Source organism: Lepidothrix coronata, unplaced genomic scaffold (assembly GCF_001604755.1).
Source record: "Lepidothrix coronata isolate B3197 unplaced genomic scaffold, Lepidothrix_coronata-1.0 Scaffold210, whole genome shotgun sequence".
NCBI lineage: Eukaryota > Metazoa > Chordata > Aves > Passeriformes > Pipridae > Lepidothrix > Lepidothrix coronata.
Window position 1 is genome coordinate 494,231 of NW_016690390.1, and position 17,809 is coordinate 512,039.

At 44.4% G+C, this 17,809-nt stretch overlaps 1 protein-coding gene across 1 annotated transcript in view; it reads right to left on the reverse strand.

The window, feature by feature from the left end:
* The window catches only part of UBE2O (ubiquitin conjugating enzyme E2 O), a 62,168-nt gene that overhangs the window by 27,051 nt on the left and 17,308 nt on the right, over positions 1-17,809 (reverse strand). Inside the window, exon 2 of the mRNA XM_017833032.1 lies at positions 2,312-2,371. Within this exon, the coding sequence (XP_017688521.1) occupies positions 2,312-2,371 (60 nt within the window). The remainder of the gene's footprint in view (positions 1-2,311; positions 2,372-17,809) is intronic.

The following is a 17,809-nucleotide window of genomic DNA, read 5'->3' on the forward strand; positions in this document are numbered from 1 at the left end:
GACAAGGCCTTAAGGCAGACTAGCAAAATCTCATCTAAGAGCAGCATCTCTGCAACCACAGGCTTCAGTCTCATATCTTCTACCTCCCATCCTTCTACTCTTTCCCTCACTATCCTCTTTTCTAATAAGATCTTCACTCCACCCTTATTCCTTCATTTAAAAGGGACAGCATAGCCCAGCACCCTTTGAGGCAACAAAATCCAGGTATTTGACAGATTACAGACCTACTTCTAATCTGTCCCCCAAATTAGCTATCACCTGGAAAAATGAACACCACCACTTTTACTGCTTCTCATTCAGCTGGATTAGATTTAGAGGCCCAAGTGCATTCAGTGAAAATGATCTCATTTTATGCATTTCCCCCGAAGCAGTCTTTCCCCACACTCAGTGCTCAATGAGAAGGACATGAATTTGAGTCAGCTCTCCTCTCTTGAGGAACAGAGGATTTTGAGTCCTTCCCACTCAAGGTTAAAAACGAGCCCTAAGAGAGTGTGGTGAATACAGAATAAGTTCCACATTGTGCATTTGCCAGGCCAACTGGTGCAGGGCAACCATCCCACATCCTGAATTTGGCACGCTGACACTTGCAGGTTTTCTATTTTAAACGCTGCTGTAATTTTTGGAATATATCTGGTTAGCAAGTGAAGGTTTTCTTTGGGATAAAAGGGGTTTACTGTTTAATTTGCCACTGACATTTAAAACATTTGAGAAGATGAAGTATAAAGCGTCTTCAGACTTGTTATGCTTTTTTATAGAGGGAAGAAGTTGAGTTATAACCTCGCCATTCCATCAATTAAAAAAAAAATGAAGTTATGGGCCACTGGTACAAATGGTCAAGCAAATGCCATTATTTAAACATGCAAACAGACAATAAATGAGTGTGCAAGACAACTGCTGGGTATGTATCTACCAAAACACATGCAGCAAGCCTGGGGAGCCAATTTCTGCTCAAATGGGTATGGAAATTGCAAACAAAAGCAGCACATCCATGTTTGCCAAGAGGAGAACAACCTGCTGTCCTGAAAGCTTAAAATGACTTTAAGAAGCACTGGAGAACAAACAGTTGAGAGAGAGGACTCAAAGGATCCCTCTGAGCAAGAAGAATATACTGCAGACTCCAGCTGTGCCAGGTACAACCGTGTGAACAGCTGATATTTCCATTTTCTACCTGTTCATTGTTTTGGATTGAAAAACTACAGTTTTAGTAAGGTATGTAAACTCCAAATTTCCATTTCAAACAACCATTAAGTTTCCTAAGGAAATATTTTGTTTCAGAAAGTTTCAAATTACCCTTCAAATTCTTCCTCCCCTTTTTTCACTCTCTGAAATATTCTGCGAAAAAGGGGTGGGTTTATTTTTATTAATTGAGAAAAACAGACTTTAATAAAGAAAAAACCCAAGCCACCCAAGTTCAGAGAATGGCCTTCCCCACCCCTGCACCAGGCTGCACACCATGTGGTGCCACTGCAGCAGTTAGTGGCCAGCTGCCTCCTTATCACAGCCTTGGTAGCCACACTGCTGGAAGAAAGTCAAGAAGAGAGGCAAGCACATGGCAGCCCATATGGCTCGGGGTTATAGGTTAGCTGGGAGCCACAGCAAGAAACTGCCAACCCAGCTCAGCCCCTAAAGAGAGCACATCCCATCTGATAATCCATATTCAACAATCTCCCCAGCATTTCCTACTCAAAACCCAAATCCACCCATCTCTGATAAGCACAACTGCTGTACAACTAGAAGAGAGTGACTGGGACATAGAATAATATCCACAAAGAGGAAAAGGAATGATTATCAGCTGCTGATTAAGAACCAGCTTGCTTTCTAGCTGTGTTGGATGCTCCAGCAGTGGTGGGATTTGCTGTATTTCTGGGAGAAACTGGACAAGATGCTGCTCACTGTAAGTTGAGAGGTTTCTCTGAAAATATTCCCTCCAAATTCTCTACCAGAGCACACCAAAAGGCAAAGGCAAGCAGTGGTACTGGGATTTGCCTCCACTCCAGCCTGTTGGTCAGGGAGAGCAGGTCCACAGAACCAACATCTCAAAATAGACTAATTTAAAACTTCAAGGATGGCAGGATAATCGGGCTTCTTGTCTCATTCCCTGACCATTACCAGGCTTGCTTGCCCAGGAGACCTCTGCAGCAGCCTTAGCAGCACTTCATTTTCACTGGATGCAGCTAGGTCTATCCAGCACTCTAAAAATAGAACATGCTCAAAGCATTACTGTTCAGCTCCATTCAGGCAATTTGGCAAGTCCTAGAAATCCATGCAACAGTATCACAATCAAAAAGGGGCAAAGGAAAAAAGCACTTACACTGGAGCTCATGTGTCTGACCACATCTCGAGGGACCACAGAGCGATCTTCAAGCTTCAGCTAAGGGGGGAGAGAGAGAGAGAGAGACTGACTTCAGTGACCCCAGATAATTCTTAGTCAGAAATAACATGACAATATACAAATAACATGACAAATATAAATGCACAGTGTCCAAACCCTCTGGACCGAGGAGGTTTTCAGCAGAGGATGCCAAGGCACTTCCATACACAGAGTAAACTCCCTTGGCACATTCACAAAATCCAGCTGACAGATCTGAAATACAGCAACCAGGTGATCCATCCACGACTGTGCTCTAAGTCAGCAGATACCTAAAAAGGGTGCAGACATTGACTCATTCTTCACCTCAAGTCTCCCTCTCCCCCCTTCCTCCATCTGCACGACGCATTATTTCCTACCCACCTCCAGTCTATGTACTAGAGAAGACAGAAGACACACGAAGGAGCACATCACACCACAGTTCTGTCTCACCCCACACGCTTTTCACCCAAGATACTCCCAAATATCTGTGGAAATCCTGTCTGGCCTGGAACATTTTAAGCAAGGTAAGTTACTGTACAGTGAGAAGTCTTAGCTGGCAGGGGAAGAGGTGACAAATTCACTACAGCAAGAACTTGCCTTGAAAAAAATAAGGAAAAGAAATGGCTGCTGCTGCACTTAAAAGCTCTCGGGTCCATGCAGGTAACACAAAACATCAATAAGAGCATGGATAAAGTCAAAGCACTGCTCATTCCAGCTCCTGCTAAAGCACTTGTTGGCAAAGAGCTCATGCTGGCAATAAAAGATGTGGCTGGACCATCGTTGTATACTCTACATCAGCTCACGCAGAGCTCTGGGCACCAGGAGTCGTTACTGGAAAGGGAAGTATCACTTGATGAATCTCCAGTGATTAACCAAGTGATGTCCTTCCAAAAGTGGCCCTTCATCCAGCTATTTCAGCTATCTCAATGACTACTCGAAAGCTATTTCATTACTGTTTTCAACAAGCTCAAACCTACAAACTGCAGTTGCAATCCAATACACTAAAACAGGTGTAACGTCCTCAGGGTACTAACAGGGAGGCCACAAGACCAAACTCCAATTTCAGGCTTGCTCAGCCTCCTAGTAACTCAGCTAAAATTTCCTGCTGCTGAACAGGGAGAAATCTCATCTGCATTTCAGTGGTCAAGATGATATTTGCGTTGGTACCTCACTCTGAGGGAGCCCTGCAAACACACCGATTACACACCACGTGCTTTGGGAAGCGCCATGTGAACTCAGCATCAGAGACAGAGGCTCTTCCACATCTCACTTTCAGAGCCCACCTCGTCACTACTGCTGCATTTGTGGCTTTGCCTTGTTCATCCCCAGCCCTAAATCCACTGTGCTTTGTCAGCATTTCATCCTACCCCACTCCCTGGCTTACAGCCTGCTTCACTAAGTAAGCCATAAATCTAGAATCCAAGGACAGGATCTGCAATCAAACCAAAGTACCTGAATATTTATCATCTTCTTGACTGTGTGTTTCAGTAAGAGGGGAAGAAAGCCAGCCAGGCTTTTAGACCCAACTTCTGGAGTCAGAACCACACTGGAGTGGGAAAACCAGAAGCCCACAGCCCATTTCCAGACTGCTGAAGTGATTTCATTGCCTCCCACATCCCATGGGGTATATAGACAGACATCCATTTTTATACAGCTTTCTAAAATTATTTGTTAAAATAAGTACTCCACAGGTAGCCTCTTAACATCCAGAGTTAGGCTGCAACATTCACATTCCAGTAAGTATTCAAGCATGAGCAGCAGTTTGGGTGTTATAACTGAAGTTCTCTCACTGCAGAGCTCCAAGTGTATGATGATACTTTCATTTCAACACGCATTAGGGCTTAAATTGATGAATTATGTTTCAACATATCACTGAGCCACAGTGCTCCATTCCCTGTGATACAGCATCTGAAGAACCCAGACTATCAAGATGATCTGATGCTACCCAGCAGCAGCAGCAGCAATATCTGTGTTTTAGTCAACACTGGTAAATCAGAAGTTGTAAATGAGTAGCATTCCCATTTTGTGATCCTTCCTCAAGAATATAATCACACAAGTAATTCCCAAGGCAAGACATAAAACCTCCTCAGTAAAGACTATATTTAAACTATTTTCAGGTCTCTCTTAAGGCAGCACAACTATTTTCAGCTTCATGTGCCAGACCCACCTGCCTCAGTTACTAAGATAAGCAAGCCAAGGAGTAGGCAGAATGCCAGCATAAACAATAAATACTTCACAGGTCTGTCACTGAACAAAGACTGTGAAAACCCCCAAGAAACCCAACTAGAGGAAGCTGGAATGAACAACAGTTCAGTCATTACTCCTCTCCTCTGTTATACCCAGAGCAATTCAATCATTGATGGACAGACAACCCCCTCCCTCAGCAGTGAGGGAATTCTGTTGGAAAAGCACTTTTAAAACAGGTCCTCACAGCTCAGTTGCTGTATTTACCTCTGTGGAAGTCAGGACTAACACAACTGGTTTTATGCTCCACATGTGCCCCAGGAACAGCCCGAAAACTGAGAAATACAAGTTTCCCAGAGATGCCCTCAGGAGTCCTACACTCCTGTATGCCAAGCTGGGCTCAGTACCCTCCTCAAATGCAGGATGTGTTTTGTGTTGCCTTTTTAAAAACTAAGTTCACTATTATCGACGTTAACTCAGATAAACCAAAGACGTTCATTCCTGCACACACATTTCACGCAGGTGAAAAGGGATGACACCCACCCACCCACCCAAGCTGGGGTCAGTTCTGTTCCTCAGTGCCTCAACTGCAGAAAGAAGTGGCAGAATAGCTCCGGCCCCTGATTATTTCCTTCCTAATTCAGATGTTCTCTTGGTGCTCAGCACTGAATCAGTGCCTGAGCTCCGCAGCAAATCTACTCATCAAAAGCTGCAATCTGGAAAACATCTGATACTTCACCAGGGTTGATGATGCTCTCAAACCACACACAGCAGGAGGGCTACACAAATTCTGATTTTTTGCATAGAAAACAAGCACCAACAGGAGCACGTCCCCTTCTAAGCTGAGTCATCTCACCTCAAATTCATAAGGGAGCCATCACAGCTCGCACCTGGAACTGGGCAGACTGGGAGAGGACAGACATTTCTGCTGAGCATTAACTCAGGAAGTCTTGGGAACTTTCTGCTTCAAATCCTTTGCCTAATTTCTTATCACCAACTTGTCATTTAAAGCAAAATCTTTGTGGGTTGGGTTTTTTATTTCTTTAAGTTAACAGCAGAGGCTGGGAGGCATGTCTGTGACAGAAAACTGGATCCTCGCTTTAACAATTTGGCAGTGAGGTGTAAACATCCCTGGGCAGGGGTGGGCTAAACTCCCCCTGTAACTCTGTGGGTTTAACCTCTGAACTCTATAAAACAAATAGAAGACACAAGACAAATTTTCCTCTCCAGCAACCAGTGTCACCATCCACCCAGATGTTTTATCCAACAAAGGACAACACACTCATGCCTACTGTCAGCACACCCCTTCCTTTCCTATTCCCACACAGTTTCTTTTCTGCACAGGGCAGAAGTCTTGACATTTTACATTAGGAGAAATAAAAGGTAATTCTACCTGCAAACAGCATTTTGGTTTTGCTCCAAGTAGGCAATGTTGTCACAGGAGGTAAGTATGGATAAGCCATCCCCTGCTCCAAACATCCCAAGAACAGAGGCTGGGGACAAGTTTAAACACAGAAGGGAACCCGAATGCATCGACACGCAGTCCTTGGTTGTTCAATCTCAAACATGGACACACCTTTTGCACAGGTTCCCTCACCTGCCTTCAGAGGAGCTGACTATTCTGTGTTGCAAATTCAACCCACACCTGGACCTCAGGAAGGACAGAAGACCTTGGCACTGGGACTCAACACCACCCAAGGCTGAGCTTCAGATCTCAGGTCCTTATCTTCAACTCCCAGCTACACATGGATTTGGGAGCACACCTTTCACCTGGATCAGCCATGGTTTTACAGCTGCATTTCTGCTCAGCTGCCCATCAATACAGTCCACCTTGGCTCTGGAACAGGACACCTGATCCAGTACAAAACTTGCCAATGGCAACTCAAATTGTTAAAGTTCACACTCGGTCAGAGCTGTCTCAGATGTCTGGGGCACAAGTGCTCTGAGAAGCAGCTGAGGAGGCTCAGGGGGGACCTTATCCCTCTCAACTATCTGAAAGGAGTTTGTAACAAGTGGGGGCCAGTCTCTTCTCCCGAGCAACAACTGGCAGGACAAGAGGAAACGGCCTCACATTATGCCAGAGGGTTAGATTGGGTATTAGGAAAAAATTCTTCACCAAAAGGGCTGTCAAGCATTGGAACAGGCTGCCCAGGGCAGTGGTGGAGTCACCATCCCTGCAGGGATTTAAAAAGGTGTGCAGATGTGGCACTGCACTCGACTTTGACCAGCACAGAGCTGACACCACTACTCAGTTTGGGCTACTTGTTCATCCTGCACCTTCCAGCACTCCCCTCATACTTATCTTGTGTAACTGATCTAATTTAAACCACTTTTCCCAGACTCTGCTTCTACATTTAGTAAGCAAAAAAGTTAAAAAGAAATTACTTGCAATTTTATAAATGTTGTTTTGTAATAGGGATGGTGAGTCCTCATCCAAAATGCCTTTTGGATGTATTACTATTCTGTGGTCTCCTTTTTAGTCAAGCCAAGGTTTTATACACAGAAAACATATCACACTCGTCTTTTTGTGACAATGGACAAATGTTGTGATGCAAGAGAGATGAACTACATATTCCTTTTCTGTCCAACATTAACAGTTAGGATTTTAGACTCACACATATTGAGTTTTTTTTTAAACTGCGCTGGAAAGTGCTCCTGGCAAGTCAATGTCCAAATCTGTCCTGGAGTTAAAAACTGATATCCATCCTGGGACATCTCTCCAGATCATCAACTCTGACTGCCAGTGTCCTACAACCCCCATATTAGTGTTTTTGTTTTGAAGGGACAGCACCTACGTGGTAGCTTGGAAGTTGCCATGGAAACTTGTAACACCAGTGCTCACAAGATAAAGAAAAACCACAGTTAAGAGCAAACCAGAGGGAAAGCAGTTACTGCAGCCAACAGGTAACAAGGCATTGAAGAGCTCTCCAAACCCCAGGACACACCTCATAACCAGTTAAAAGCTAAATCCAAGGGCCTGGTGCTGGGAAAAGATACCACCTTGCTTAATTCAGCTGCCAGACAGGCTCCTCATGAGCATTTTGAATGACCTGGCCAGCGTCTCAGCACCTCAGGTGCCACCTGAAGCAGGACATGAGGTGCCATATTTCCCATCCTGGTTTCTAAACCTGACAGCAATTGGGTCCTTCTCTGCAATGGTGAAGCTGTGACTTGGAAAACTACACCAGACAGCACTGGTTTGTGACTGGGATCACTGCAGGGCTCCTGCTGGAGGTTGAGGGAAACTTCCTCACTACAGGCAGCAGCTCCTGGACACCACCAGCTCCAGTCTCAGGCACTAAGAGAAGACAAAGCAGCTCCACAGCAGCTGTGGGACGGATGCTCTTGGAATTGGACAGGAGGGAGCACAGCTGGCAGCAGCCAACCCAACCCAGCATCCCCCAATTATTATTATTTTACACTCCCAAATTTACTTCAGCTAAAACAGTAGTGTAGCAATCAACACAAGCTGTTTTTATTTTAAATCTAAATGCGGTGTCTAAAAAAGCAAGTCAGCAGTCCAAATATAGCATGGATACACTGAGTTAGATGACAAAGGTTCAGAAATTCAAAGACCCAGAAGATCTGAAGCCAAGATATTTTTAATATCATTCCAGTATCAACACATTACCAGTGGCATCACATACTACTCTTGGAAAAATATGTTCCACATCCAGAGTTCACTTCCCATGAAAGACTTGTGTTACATTGATCATATTGCATTGCACATTAACAGCCTAAAAAGCAGGAGGAGGATAAAGCAAAAGTACAGAATCCCATGGAAGCTCAGATTTAATTCACACTGTGACATTTGAAGTGGCACATGTTGCTTCACTTCTAACAACTGGAAGTTTCCAATCACGCTGGGTTTTTATGGGGAAGAAAGATGGGAGGATGGGGCATCAGAAAGACTACTAGAAACTTAAGACTCCTGAGAACCAAAGCTCTACTACCCAGAAGAGTTGAACAATGAGCTACACAATACAGAGGGTTTTAAAACAACCCTTGAGGGATGCAGCTGCAAAACTATGAAAACAAATTTTCTGCACCCACTGGCACACAAGTTCTGCCCGTGACAGCTCCTGGCTACTCCTACATGGCAAGCACAAGTAGTCTGTGGCTCCTCCAGACAAAAAGTTCAAAATCTGTTTGAGACAGGAGGTTGTAGAGACTCCTGCATGACTTACAGAAGAATTACACCCTTCCAGGGCAAGGTCTAGGCTTCTGCCTGCTCAAGTAGTAGATGTCAGAGTGGCACGTGGCTTCCAACACCACTGTAAAACAGAACTAGTCACTGCTCTGCCACGTAACTAATGCCTTTAGATCACTGAATTATCATCACAGAATAGTCTGGGTTGGAAACAACCTTAAGAGATCATCCAGGCCAACCCCCCTGCCATGGGCAGGGACACCTTCCCCTAGACCAGGTTGCTCCAAGCCCTGTCCAACCTGGACTTGAACACTTCCAGGGATGGGGCAGCCACAGCTTCTCTGGGCAACCTGTAGATGCCTTTAGGTTTTTAGCTATTTTGCTTTAGGATCATTCTGCATTTTCATAATATCATGATATTGCTTGTCATCTCAAAGCACTCAAAGAACCACAAAAGGAGAAAATTAGAGTTACTTGGAAATTGCATCAGGAGACTAAAACAAATTGTTCCACATAACTTGTATCAAACAAATTCTCAAAAACCTCGAGTGATTCAGGAACATGCAGCTCCCATTTGGATTGGTCAAGGCAGGGGAAGGACAGCAAGCAGGATCTTTGTTTCCTATATTCAGTGCAAGAGTCCAAAAGCTTGTTCATGAGGCTGCTCTGGGCAGTGCAAAACACCCTTCTGTGAAAGGTTAGGTTGATGATTAACTGCAGGAGCAGGAAGAACAGAACAGAGGTAGGCAGGGGTGGGCTAAAATGCTCCTCCAAACTGAAATAAATGCTTTAAAACACTTCACAGGGGCTAAGATGAAACCAAACAGCTTGGCATCACAGCAACACTACCTGCAGGCAGTCACCTGATCACATATTACAATTCTTTTGTTCATGCAACCAGCAGCTCTGAATCTGCCAATCATCCAACATTCAGCACATTCACATCAGTACAAACTAAGATCCACCAATAAGCCAAGCCCAAGTAGCTCCTGCTACCTGCAAACTGCTGTGGATTGATTGTACAGTTTGGACACGACATTTTTTCAGAAAACAAGAAAAAGGCACGACCTAAAGTAGAATTTCCTGATTAGCTCATGAGGATCTCACCAGTGGTAGGGATGAACACAGCAGTTTCCAGCCCCAGGCCACCACACACTGCTCTAAAATATACTTCCCTGTCAACAGCTGAATGTCTATAAAGCTCTAAAAACCCTGTACTAAGGGGATGTGATTTTTTTATCAAATTACACAGCAGCTGTACACAGGACTGGCAGAGTTAGGCAGCACCTGTGATCATGTAGAGTCACTGAGGAAACACCAGGCAGGTGAGTGTGTGGAAGGCAGCAGAGAAGCCTCTACAACACCCACAGGAGACCAGGAAATCTGCAAAACCCAGAACCAAGTCACCAACTCCACGTCACTGTTCCCTTTGAACACTGCTAACACTGAGGGAAGGCTTGTAACACAGGCAGCTCCACAATCCAGCTGTGTCATTAGTTCTGATAATCTCCCAATGCTGCAAAGCCTCCCTGGGGACCTGCAGCTCTCTTAAGACAAACTGACAGCTCTGCAATTTGTCTTTATGACATATTATGGAGACACAGAAACCTGAAGTTGTGCCGCTCAGTTGTGTTCCTCCAAACTTCAGGCTGAAGCTCCCTTGAGCCTCCCCTATTTTCACATCTACCTGCAATGGACTCGTAGATACTTTTGTCTCTGTCCATATTTCTGACCACCCAACCTATTGTTGGTTTTTTTTTTTTTTATTATTTTTATCCTCCACATAATTTTTGGGTAATAAAGTCTTTTTGGTGGCAGTACATATTTCTGACCACCCAACCTATTGTTGGTTTTTTTTTTTTTTTTTATTTTTATCCTCCACATAATTTTTGGGTAATAAAGTCTTTTTGGTGGCAGTACAAAACTCCTTCTACAGCACAGTTCAGGTGCTTTAGTCACAGCCAAATGATACAGACTCTTGCCCTCCTCCCAACAAATATCACCTTTGTGCCTCCTGGCAAAAAGGCTCTGAAAGGCTCTACTTTCCCTTTTCAAGAAGTGGATTTTTAGCTAAAGTCTGAACAAACCATTGGATGAAACAAAAATTCAGTTTAATTATAACATAGGTAAATGCTGTGCTTTGGAGCAGCGGGATCTGGCTTTAACAGAAATCTTTTGCTCAGCCAAAGTAAATTTTTTACTGGGACTTCCCTTGTCCAAGACTGTCAAATATTATTTATTATACTGGCAACAGATCACTTCTGTGGCTCTGCAAATTTACATGACATTTTGGAAAACACTACAAAGATTCCCTGGCCTGGTGAATGCACCACTCTGAAAACAAAGTACAAGGCAATCATTCAAGGGAAGAAAGATAAGACAACAGGAAAGTTACTGGGTTATTATTTAAAGGAAAAGAAGTATGTTTGGAAGCATTTCCCAGAAGAAGTAGCAACGTGGTGGGGAGAGAAGAGGAGCCTAAAAGTAGAACAAGGAGAGCTGCACAAACAACAGCAACTGTCAGCTTTTCAGCATCCTCAGTATCACATCTCTACCTCGTGTGTAAATGCTGAGCACCACCACACACTACTAAGGAGAACCCACATGTGAGTCTGGGTTAGATGTCTGAAGAAGGGGTAAAGCAGCAAAGACAATCTGGTACCTAAAGAAAAGTTACAGAGGAGTTTGACTTTGTCCAACCTTGTCATCAAGTGATGTTTTTCAAACAAGTTTACATTCCATATACTCACTCCCTTAAACCAATAACCAGGACTTTCATCTGGGAATGCAACGTGAACCCTGTGTATGCAAAAGGGTTTTTACAAAACCTTAGAGGAAATAAAAATGATAAAATAATAAAATAAAAAATAAAAAAAATTCAGGAAGCATGAACATAATCCTTAGTATAAAGATATGGAAGGGTAAAGTTTAAAAGTACGTGGCTATGACTATAAAATATGGAAAGATCTTGTAAGAGAAGATTTAGTGACTCAGAAGTCACTTAGAGTCCTGTGAGGAATCTTTCAAATATGTCCCCAGTTACAGGATTTAATCTAAATGTTGGATTTTAATCCTTAGCAGCAGTTTATAGTAAAAGATATGATCTCCCTTCCCAGTGTCTATAGTTCTTGCCTCTGTACCCACTCTTCTGGGTACAGCAGTTCTGGGAATGTGAGTTGTTAAATACAAAAGACAAGCTGGGCCTAAAGGATCTCCTCCAGCTGCAATGTCCCAACAGCATGGATTATTACAGGACACCCCCACTCCCACCTCCTTACAGCAAGATGGCTGATTCATAGCCATACTGCCCTACTACCTCTGCCCAAGAATTTGAGAAAAGCTTGACCAAGAGCAGTGCTCCAGCACCAGATGGCACTGTTACCTGAGAAACCCACAGGAGACCGCAGCCACAGGCTCAGGAGAAGCTGGCGGGAAGCAGTAAGCAGAAAAATGGACAACACTTTGCCTGTATGTCAGCCAGCACTTCTCACAGACAGGCTGCCTCAAGACCTGTCAGTAAAGCTTCACCTGAAGCACAGGTCAGAGCCAGCAATCCCAGAGAAAACCACTGTGAGGAGCAGAGCAGCCCCACAGACCCCCGAGATGCCCAGTTCCAACAGGACCTAAGGGAATGGCTGTGGAGACCCTGGTGAACGCCTGACCCTCCAGGGTGAAAGAAATGGTTGTGCTGGTTTTGGGCAGGATATGATAAGGTCTAAGGGAAACACATTTGACTGCTAGAAGTGACTGCCCTAAGGAAAAACTCACCTGGATGCTGACACCATACAGCGTGACAGGAAGAGTAGAAGCCCATTTCAGCCACCAGTCTGGATTCCTGGGATTCCCAACAGCCCACTGTTTCAGCTTGCCCATTAATAGTTGTTCCTCCTTGTGTGCAAAAATAGTCTGTCCAGTAGCTCTTTCATTTGCCTGGAGCAAAAGAATTCCTCAAACTGTTGCCTTGGGAGTTAATTACGCAACAGGTTTTCCAGGTTCTTGCTGGACCACGCTGGGGATGCCATCTGGACAGTACCAGTGCCATAAAAATTACTCACTCGCCACTCTGAACAGCGTTTGGGGCACACTGCCAGGTCTGGAGGGAAGAGTGGGGCTGCTCAGACCTCCATCTGCCTTTCCAGAAGATAAAAAGGATGCTGTGAGGAAATCTGTGTGACTGTTGCTGACCATTTCACTCCTGAAGCACAATAAGTGCACCTCGCCTTTCTACGTCTTTGGGAGTAGGAGTAAAGAGTGTATCCATGAGAAATATTCCTTTGCTCCATTTCTGGAGCAAATCAGGGTGGGCTTTTTTGCTGAGCCCAACTGGACTGTGCTGGGTTGGTGGTAACTGTGCTGGGGCACAAAGCACCCTCCCTCCCCTTGCAATCAGGTCAACAGCGTGCAGGAGGAACTCCTCATTAGCCCACAGCAAAAATCCACCTTGCAAAAACTGCCAGGGAACAACAAGAGGGAGTCATATCAACAGAAAATCACCGTGTCTGCTTTCCAGCTGGTTAGCTCATTTGCTGCTGCTGTGAATACAAACCAGCCATTTAAATTAGCTTCTAATTGTTCACAATTATTCAGACACAGCATAACCTGCAAGCAGTAAGACGTCAGGCAAGTAGGAGAGAAAGAATGGTTTAAGATGCCTTAACAAGATTCACATATTCATGCCTTGCAAGTCTCACAGCCACTGCCTCTCTAACAGACCCCCCAGATGTATGTTTGGCATTGCAGAGGAAGAAGATAATCCACGGGTGTTTCTACACTTCAGGTTTCTACTCTTTCTTGCTCCCATTTTTGGGCTGGTTCAAAAATTACATCAATAATATTTTGGTCTACCCCAGTCGTTCACAGTCTCTGCACACACAGGCAGTTTGAGCAACACTATTTATAAAGCTGCTTAAAATTCTGGACACAGCCGGAGCTCTTTGATAGGATGTCAGCCATGCGACACCCGAACGTAGGAGGTTGACACAGGATGGTTAGTGTAATACAGCCCACTCTTCTTTCCCTTTCTTTCACCCAGAGGCTCCAATACCACCCTCACAGGAGTCCCTTCCCCCACAGACAGTAATGTTTCACAATTGCTCCTAGGAAAGAGGGAAGATATTAGCCTGTTATCCTTAAATTCCTACTGTGCCCATTTTAGTTCACATAGGAGATTCAATGCAAATCCAGTCTGCAGGTCAAATTACTTTAGGGGACTGAATCCAGACATACCTTAAATAAAAAATTCCCTTGCATTCAGCCATGTTTGGACCCAGAGGTAGAGCATTACCACAGAGCCAAAATATTCATCAAGGTCTGGGAACTTTAGCAAATCTAATAAATTTGAGCAAGATTATTTTATCGAGTAAAGAATCTCCTAGAGGAGACAAAATAACCCTGAAAAGCAATGTATAAACAGCTGTAGCTGAAAGCACAGCAAATGCTGTGTCATGCCACACTCCTAAGTCAGTCCTGAGCAGTGAGTGCATGGAGCTGCCTGGCCCCTCTTCTACCTTCTCCGAGTTTCCTGCCTGCTCTGAAATGAGAGCATCTCCCTGGAGAAATATTCCTGGTTGATCTCACATGCAGAACACACTCCCCAAACACGCTGCAGTGCTTTAGTGCTCTGCTACATAGGAGGAATGCTGCATGGACAGACAGGCTGCCTGGAGCCCAAGCAGATTCCACAGGCAGATCAGGACCTGGCTGGCTTAGCTGAGAAATACAGGATGCTCAGGCTGGCTATGGGAGTAGTTTCCACAGCTAGTGATTAAGAGCACTCTGGGGACACTCTAATTTAGCTGACATGGAAACCAGTAGCACTGTCTCCTCGTTGGGACAGAGCCAGGGCAGAGGTCGGGGTCACATCTTGGTCCCTCCTGGCACAGAGTGAAGGTGCTGCTTTAAGAGGCACATTGGCCAAGGCTTGTTGCTTCAAGGCAGAGCAAACATTCTGCAAAGGCTTCCTGTTAAATAACACGCCTTCTGAGCCAAATGTATCCACAGTTAACTCACATATTGGTTAAAAAAAAATAATCAAAGCCTTTACACCCAGTTCAAGCAACCTCTGGAATGCTAGAGAGAATCCACCCAAAATTCAGTGGCAGTGTGGGGACCCTGTACATGCATTTATTTCTGATAAACAGCAAAGCCACTCCCCCAGCTCACACTGCAGAAGAGTGTGTGAATGCTACTGGGACAATGCAGCACAGTTGCATCATTGCCCAAAAAACCTCAGCTGCATTTTCTATTCACTGAAAGAGTTTCAATTATCCTCCCCATACATAAATGCTGTATTGGCCATTACAAAAAGAAGGAGTAGCCCCTGCTTAATCCATACACCAGGCTACAGAAGCCCAGTTATTTAATGACTGGATTTCTGCAACCCCTGCACTGTGAGCACCCCTTTTTGTGAGGGGTGAATCCACCACCTGCAGAACAGCTGGGGGAAGACTAAAACATCTCCCAGCCACAGCAGGTTTAATTCATTGTCTCCTGTTTGTGCACACTATAATACAAAAGCAACCAACCTTCAATTCCCTTCAACAAATGTGAGAAAATCTCACCAGGATGGGTGACAGTTATGATACAATAGGGACAGAAGTATAAAAGCCCTGCAGATTCTGTCTTAATACCCCTAGAGCTAAGCCTTGGTTCAACCCCGCTGCACAGGTAAGTCTAGTGGACTGAATTTTCCTTCCCATCTCAGCCAGAGCACAAAGCTTTCAACAGGATATTTAAAACTCATCAATGCCACCATAACAACACTGCTATATCATTTTGCCTTTGGGTGTTTTCTAGGCTGACTTCTAAACCATTTACCATAAGCTCTCCAGATTTCTGCCAGTGAACTGAGGCAACACAGCGTTTGCCCAGCAGAACATCCAAAATCCACATGGAAACACCACCCTCCTCCCCATGTTACTCCACAGGTATCCATTCAGTTACTTAGCAGCATATTTGATGTGACAGTAATTCAAGGTTATAGCTCAGGGATCTTCTTTTCTCCCCATCTCCTCCTTGGGAGCTGAACAACCAAACAGCACATCTAGAGATGGCTCATGAACTCACTGAGCCACTGGTGTGAGTAAACACTTACAGCAATGGCACAGGAACCAGAGGAGTGATAAAGCCAGACTTCCCTGTTTTTGTGTGATGTACACACAGTTCCCATTCTAAACCTGCTTAAAGGCAGATTACTAAGTGTCTCTCTACACAGGTTTTAAGGGCAAAATCCTGTCCACCTTCATTAATCCTTCCTAGCCTGGTTTTCTTCTAGACATAGCACACAGATAACAGTAAACTTGCTGCAGGAGAACATCTTTATGCTCCTCTGCTCTGCACAGGCTCTACAGCCCAACAGCTGTACAGCAATCACAGATTACTGGGAAAAATATATTTCCCAAGATGCCTGAATCCAGTTTTCAAGGAAGGCTTAGGTGTTTAGGAGACTCACCATCAGAAGAGTCCCCAGGGGAGTAACATACTTCTAGGCGAACCAGGAAACTGTGAAATCTTCCATTTTTAACAAGATGAGCATCTCAGAGAAACCTGGAATGGCCCCTTCACTAAAACATTTCTAAAAGGTCATCTCTTGTAGGCAAGCAAGGGGAGACTGACTGTTAACAGAACTCATCTCAGAGCTGAATATTTTCCCACAAATGTCAAACACTAAAGCCTCAGAATTTTCCAAACTGGAATTTACAACTGTTTTAAGGGATGCACTACTGCATCCTTCACCTCTGCACACAGGTCAGGAAGCTGCTCCTAGCATGTTCTTTAAAAAGCCTTCTCTGAATTTGTACCCTTTCAGCAGGAACACGGGAACACGTATTTAGTCTCTTCTTGGCCCAGTGTGAGAAACATCACATAGTAAGATTACCTGTAAGATATGTCACTGCAGAGTTGGTTAGGGAAGATGCTAAAATAGCATTGGGGGATGTCACGTTTGAACTCGACATCTCTGTCAAATGTTGCACACTCACAAAAGTGCATTTGTTCCCCTCCTGTCCTTCCCACCCCTCCTTCAGACGTGCTAGCTCAGCCTAAGGTCTGAGATGAGCTGAGGTCTTCCATCTTAAGCACCTTCACTGTCTCTGTGGACTCTCTCAGGTGTAACCTGACTGGATATAAGCAGCTCTGCTGAGGATGCCCTCAGAGGAATAAATGCTCACTCGAGACAGCAGGAGCAAAAAGCAATAAAAGCCTGTTTGCCCGAAGTCAGCAGTTCTGCCTCCAAATGAACACATGGCCAGGCAGTGAGAGGCATTTTTTTCCCCTTTAAAGAAAACATTCACCTTTCAGAGCAGAAACACACTAGATCCTAGCACAGGTGCAAATCTTGCACTGCACCTGTACTAACAGCAAATACCTTAACCAAGAAGAAAAAATGCTAAGGACAAATGATGCAGCTAATCCATTACAAAGCCACTGATCCCTGTCCCTGCAGTGGCATGACTCCAAGTGTGTGCTTTGTATATCTGGATGTCTTTGCATCTGCATACCAAAGAATAAACAGTCTGGTGAACAACTAATCAATAGTGCTGTCTGCAAAATAAATTTTACCTTCTTAAACCCAGTCAGTTATCCTTGTCAGGGAGCCTCATATTTCCTGGAACTGCAATTCACTTCATGTCTACTTCCTAAAATGAGGATATATTGCTATATTTTTGAGGATCTATTGCTATGCACGTATGCAGCAGGTAAGTGAGTATTTTGCTTTAACATCAGGCTCTGTTATGTGCCACATACATAACACGTTCTCTGCTTTAATGACTTCAGCTATAATAGAGGGATTTCAGTCCATCACAACCCCAGTGAAACACTGAGCCATAAACACGATTACAGCAGGTTTGTAAACACTATAAAAATACTTTCCCAAGATGATTGACAGCACTCTGCTCCCGACAGTTGAAGCAGTGCTCTGGCTTCTTCCTCCTTCTCTTCCCTGATTCCAGCAAAATGAAGGTTAACTGAGCTCTGCCTTTGAGCAGCACTGCCAAAATGCCATGGTGAGGACTGTCCTGAAAAAACCCTTGAAAGGGGGACAGAACTGCAGGCCTCTGACTGAGGAAAGGAATGACTGGACAGCAGATTTCAGAGTTGCTGAAAAGCCACATGGCATGAACTGA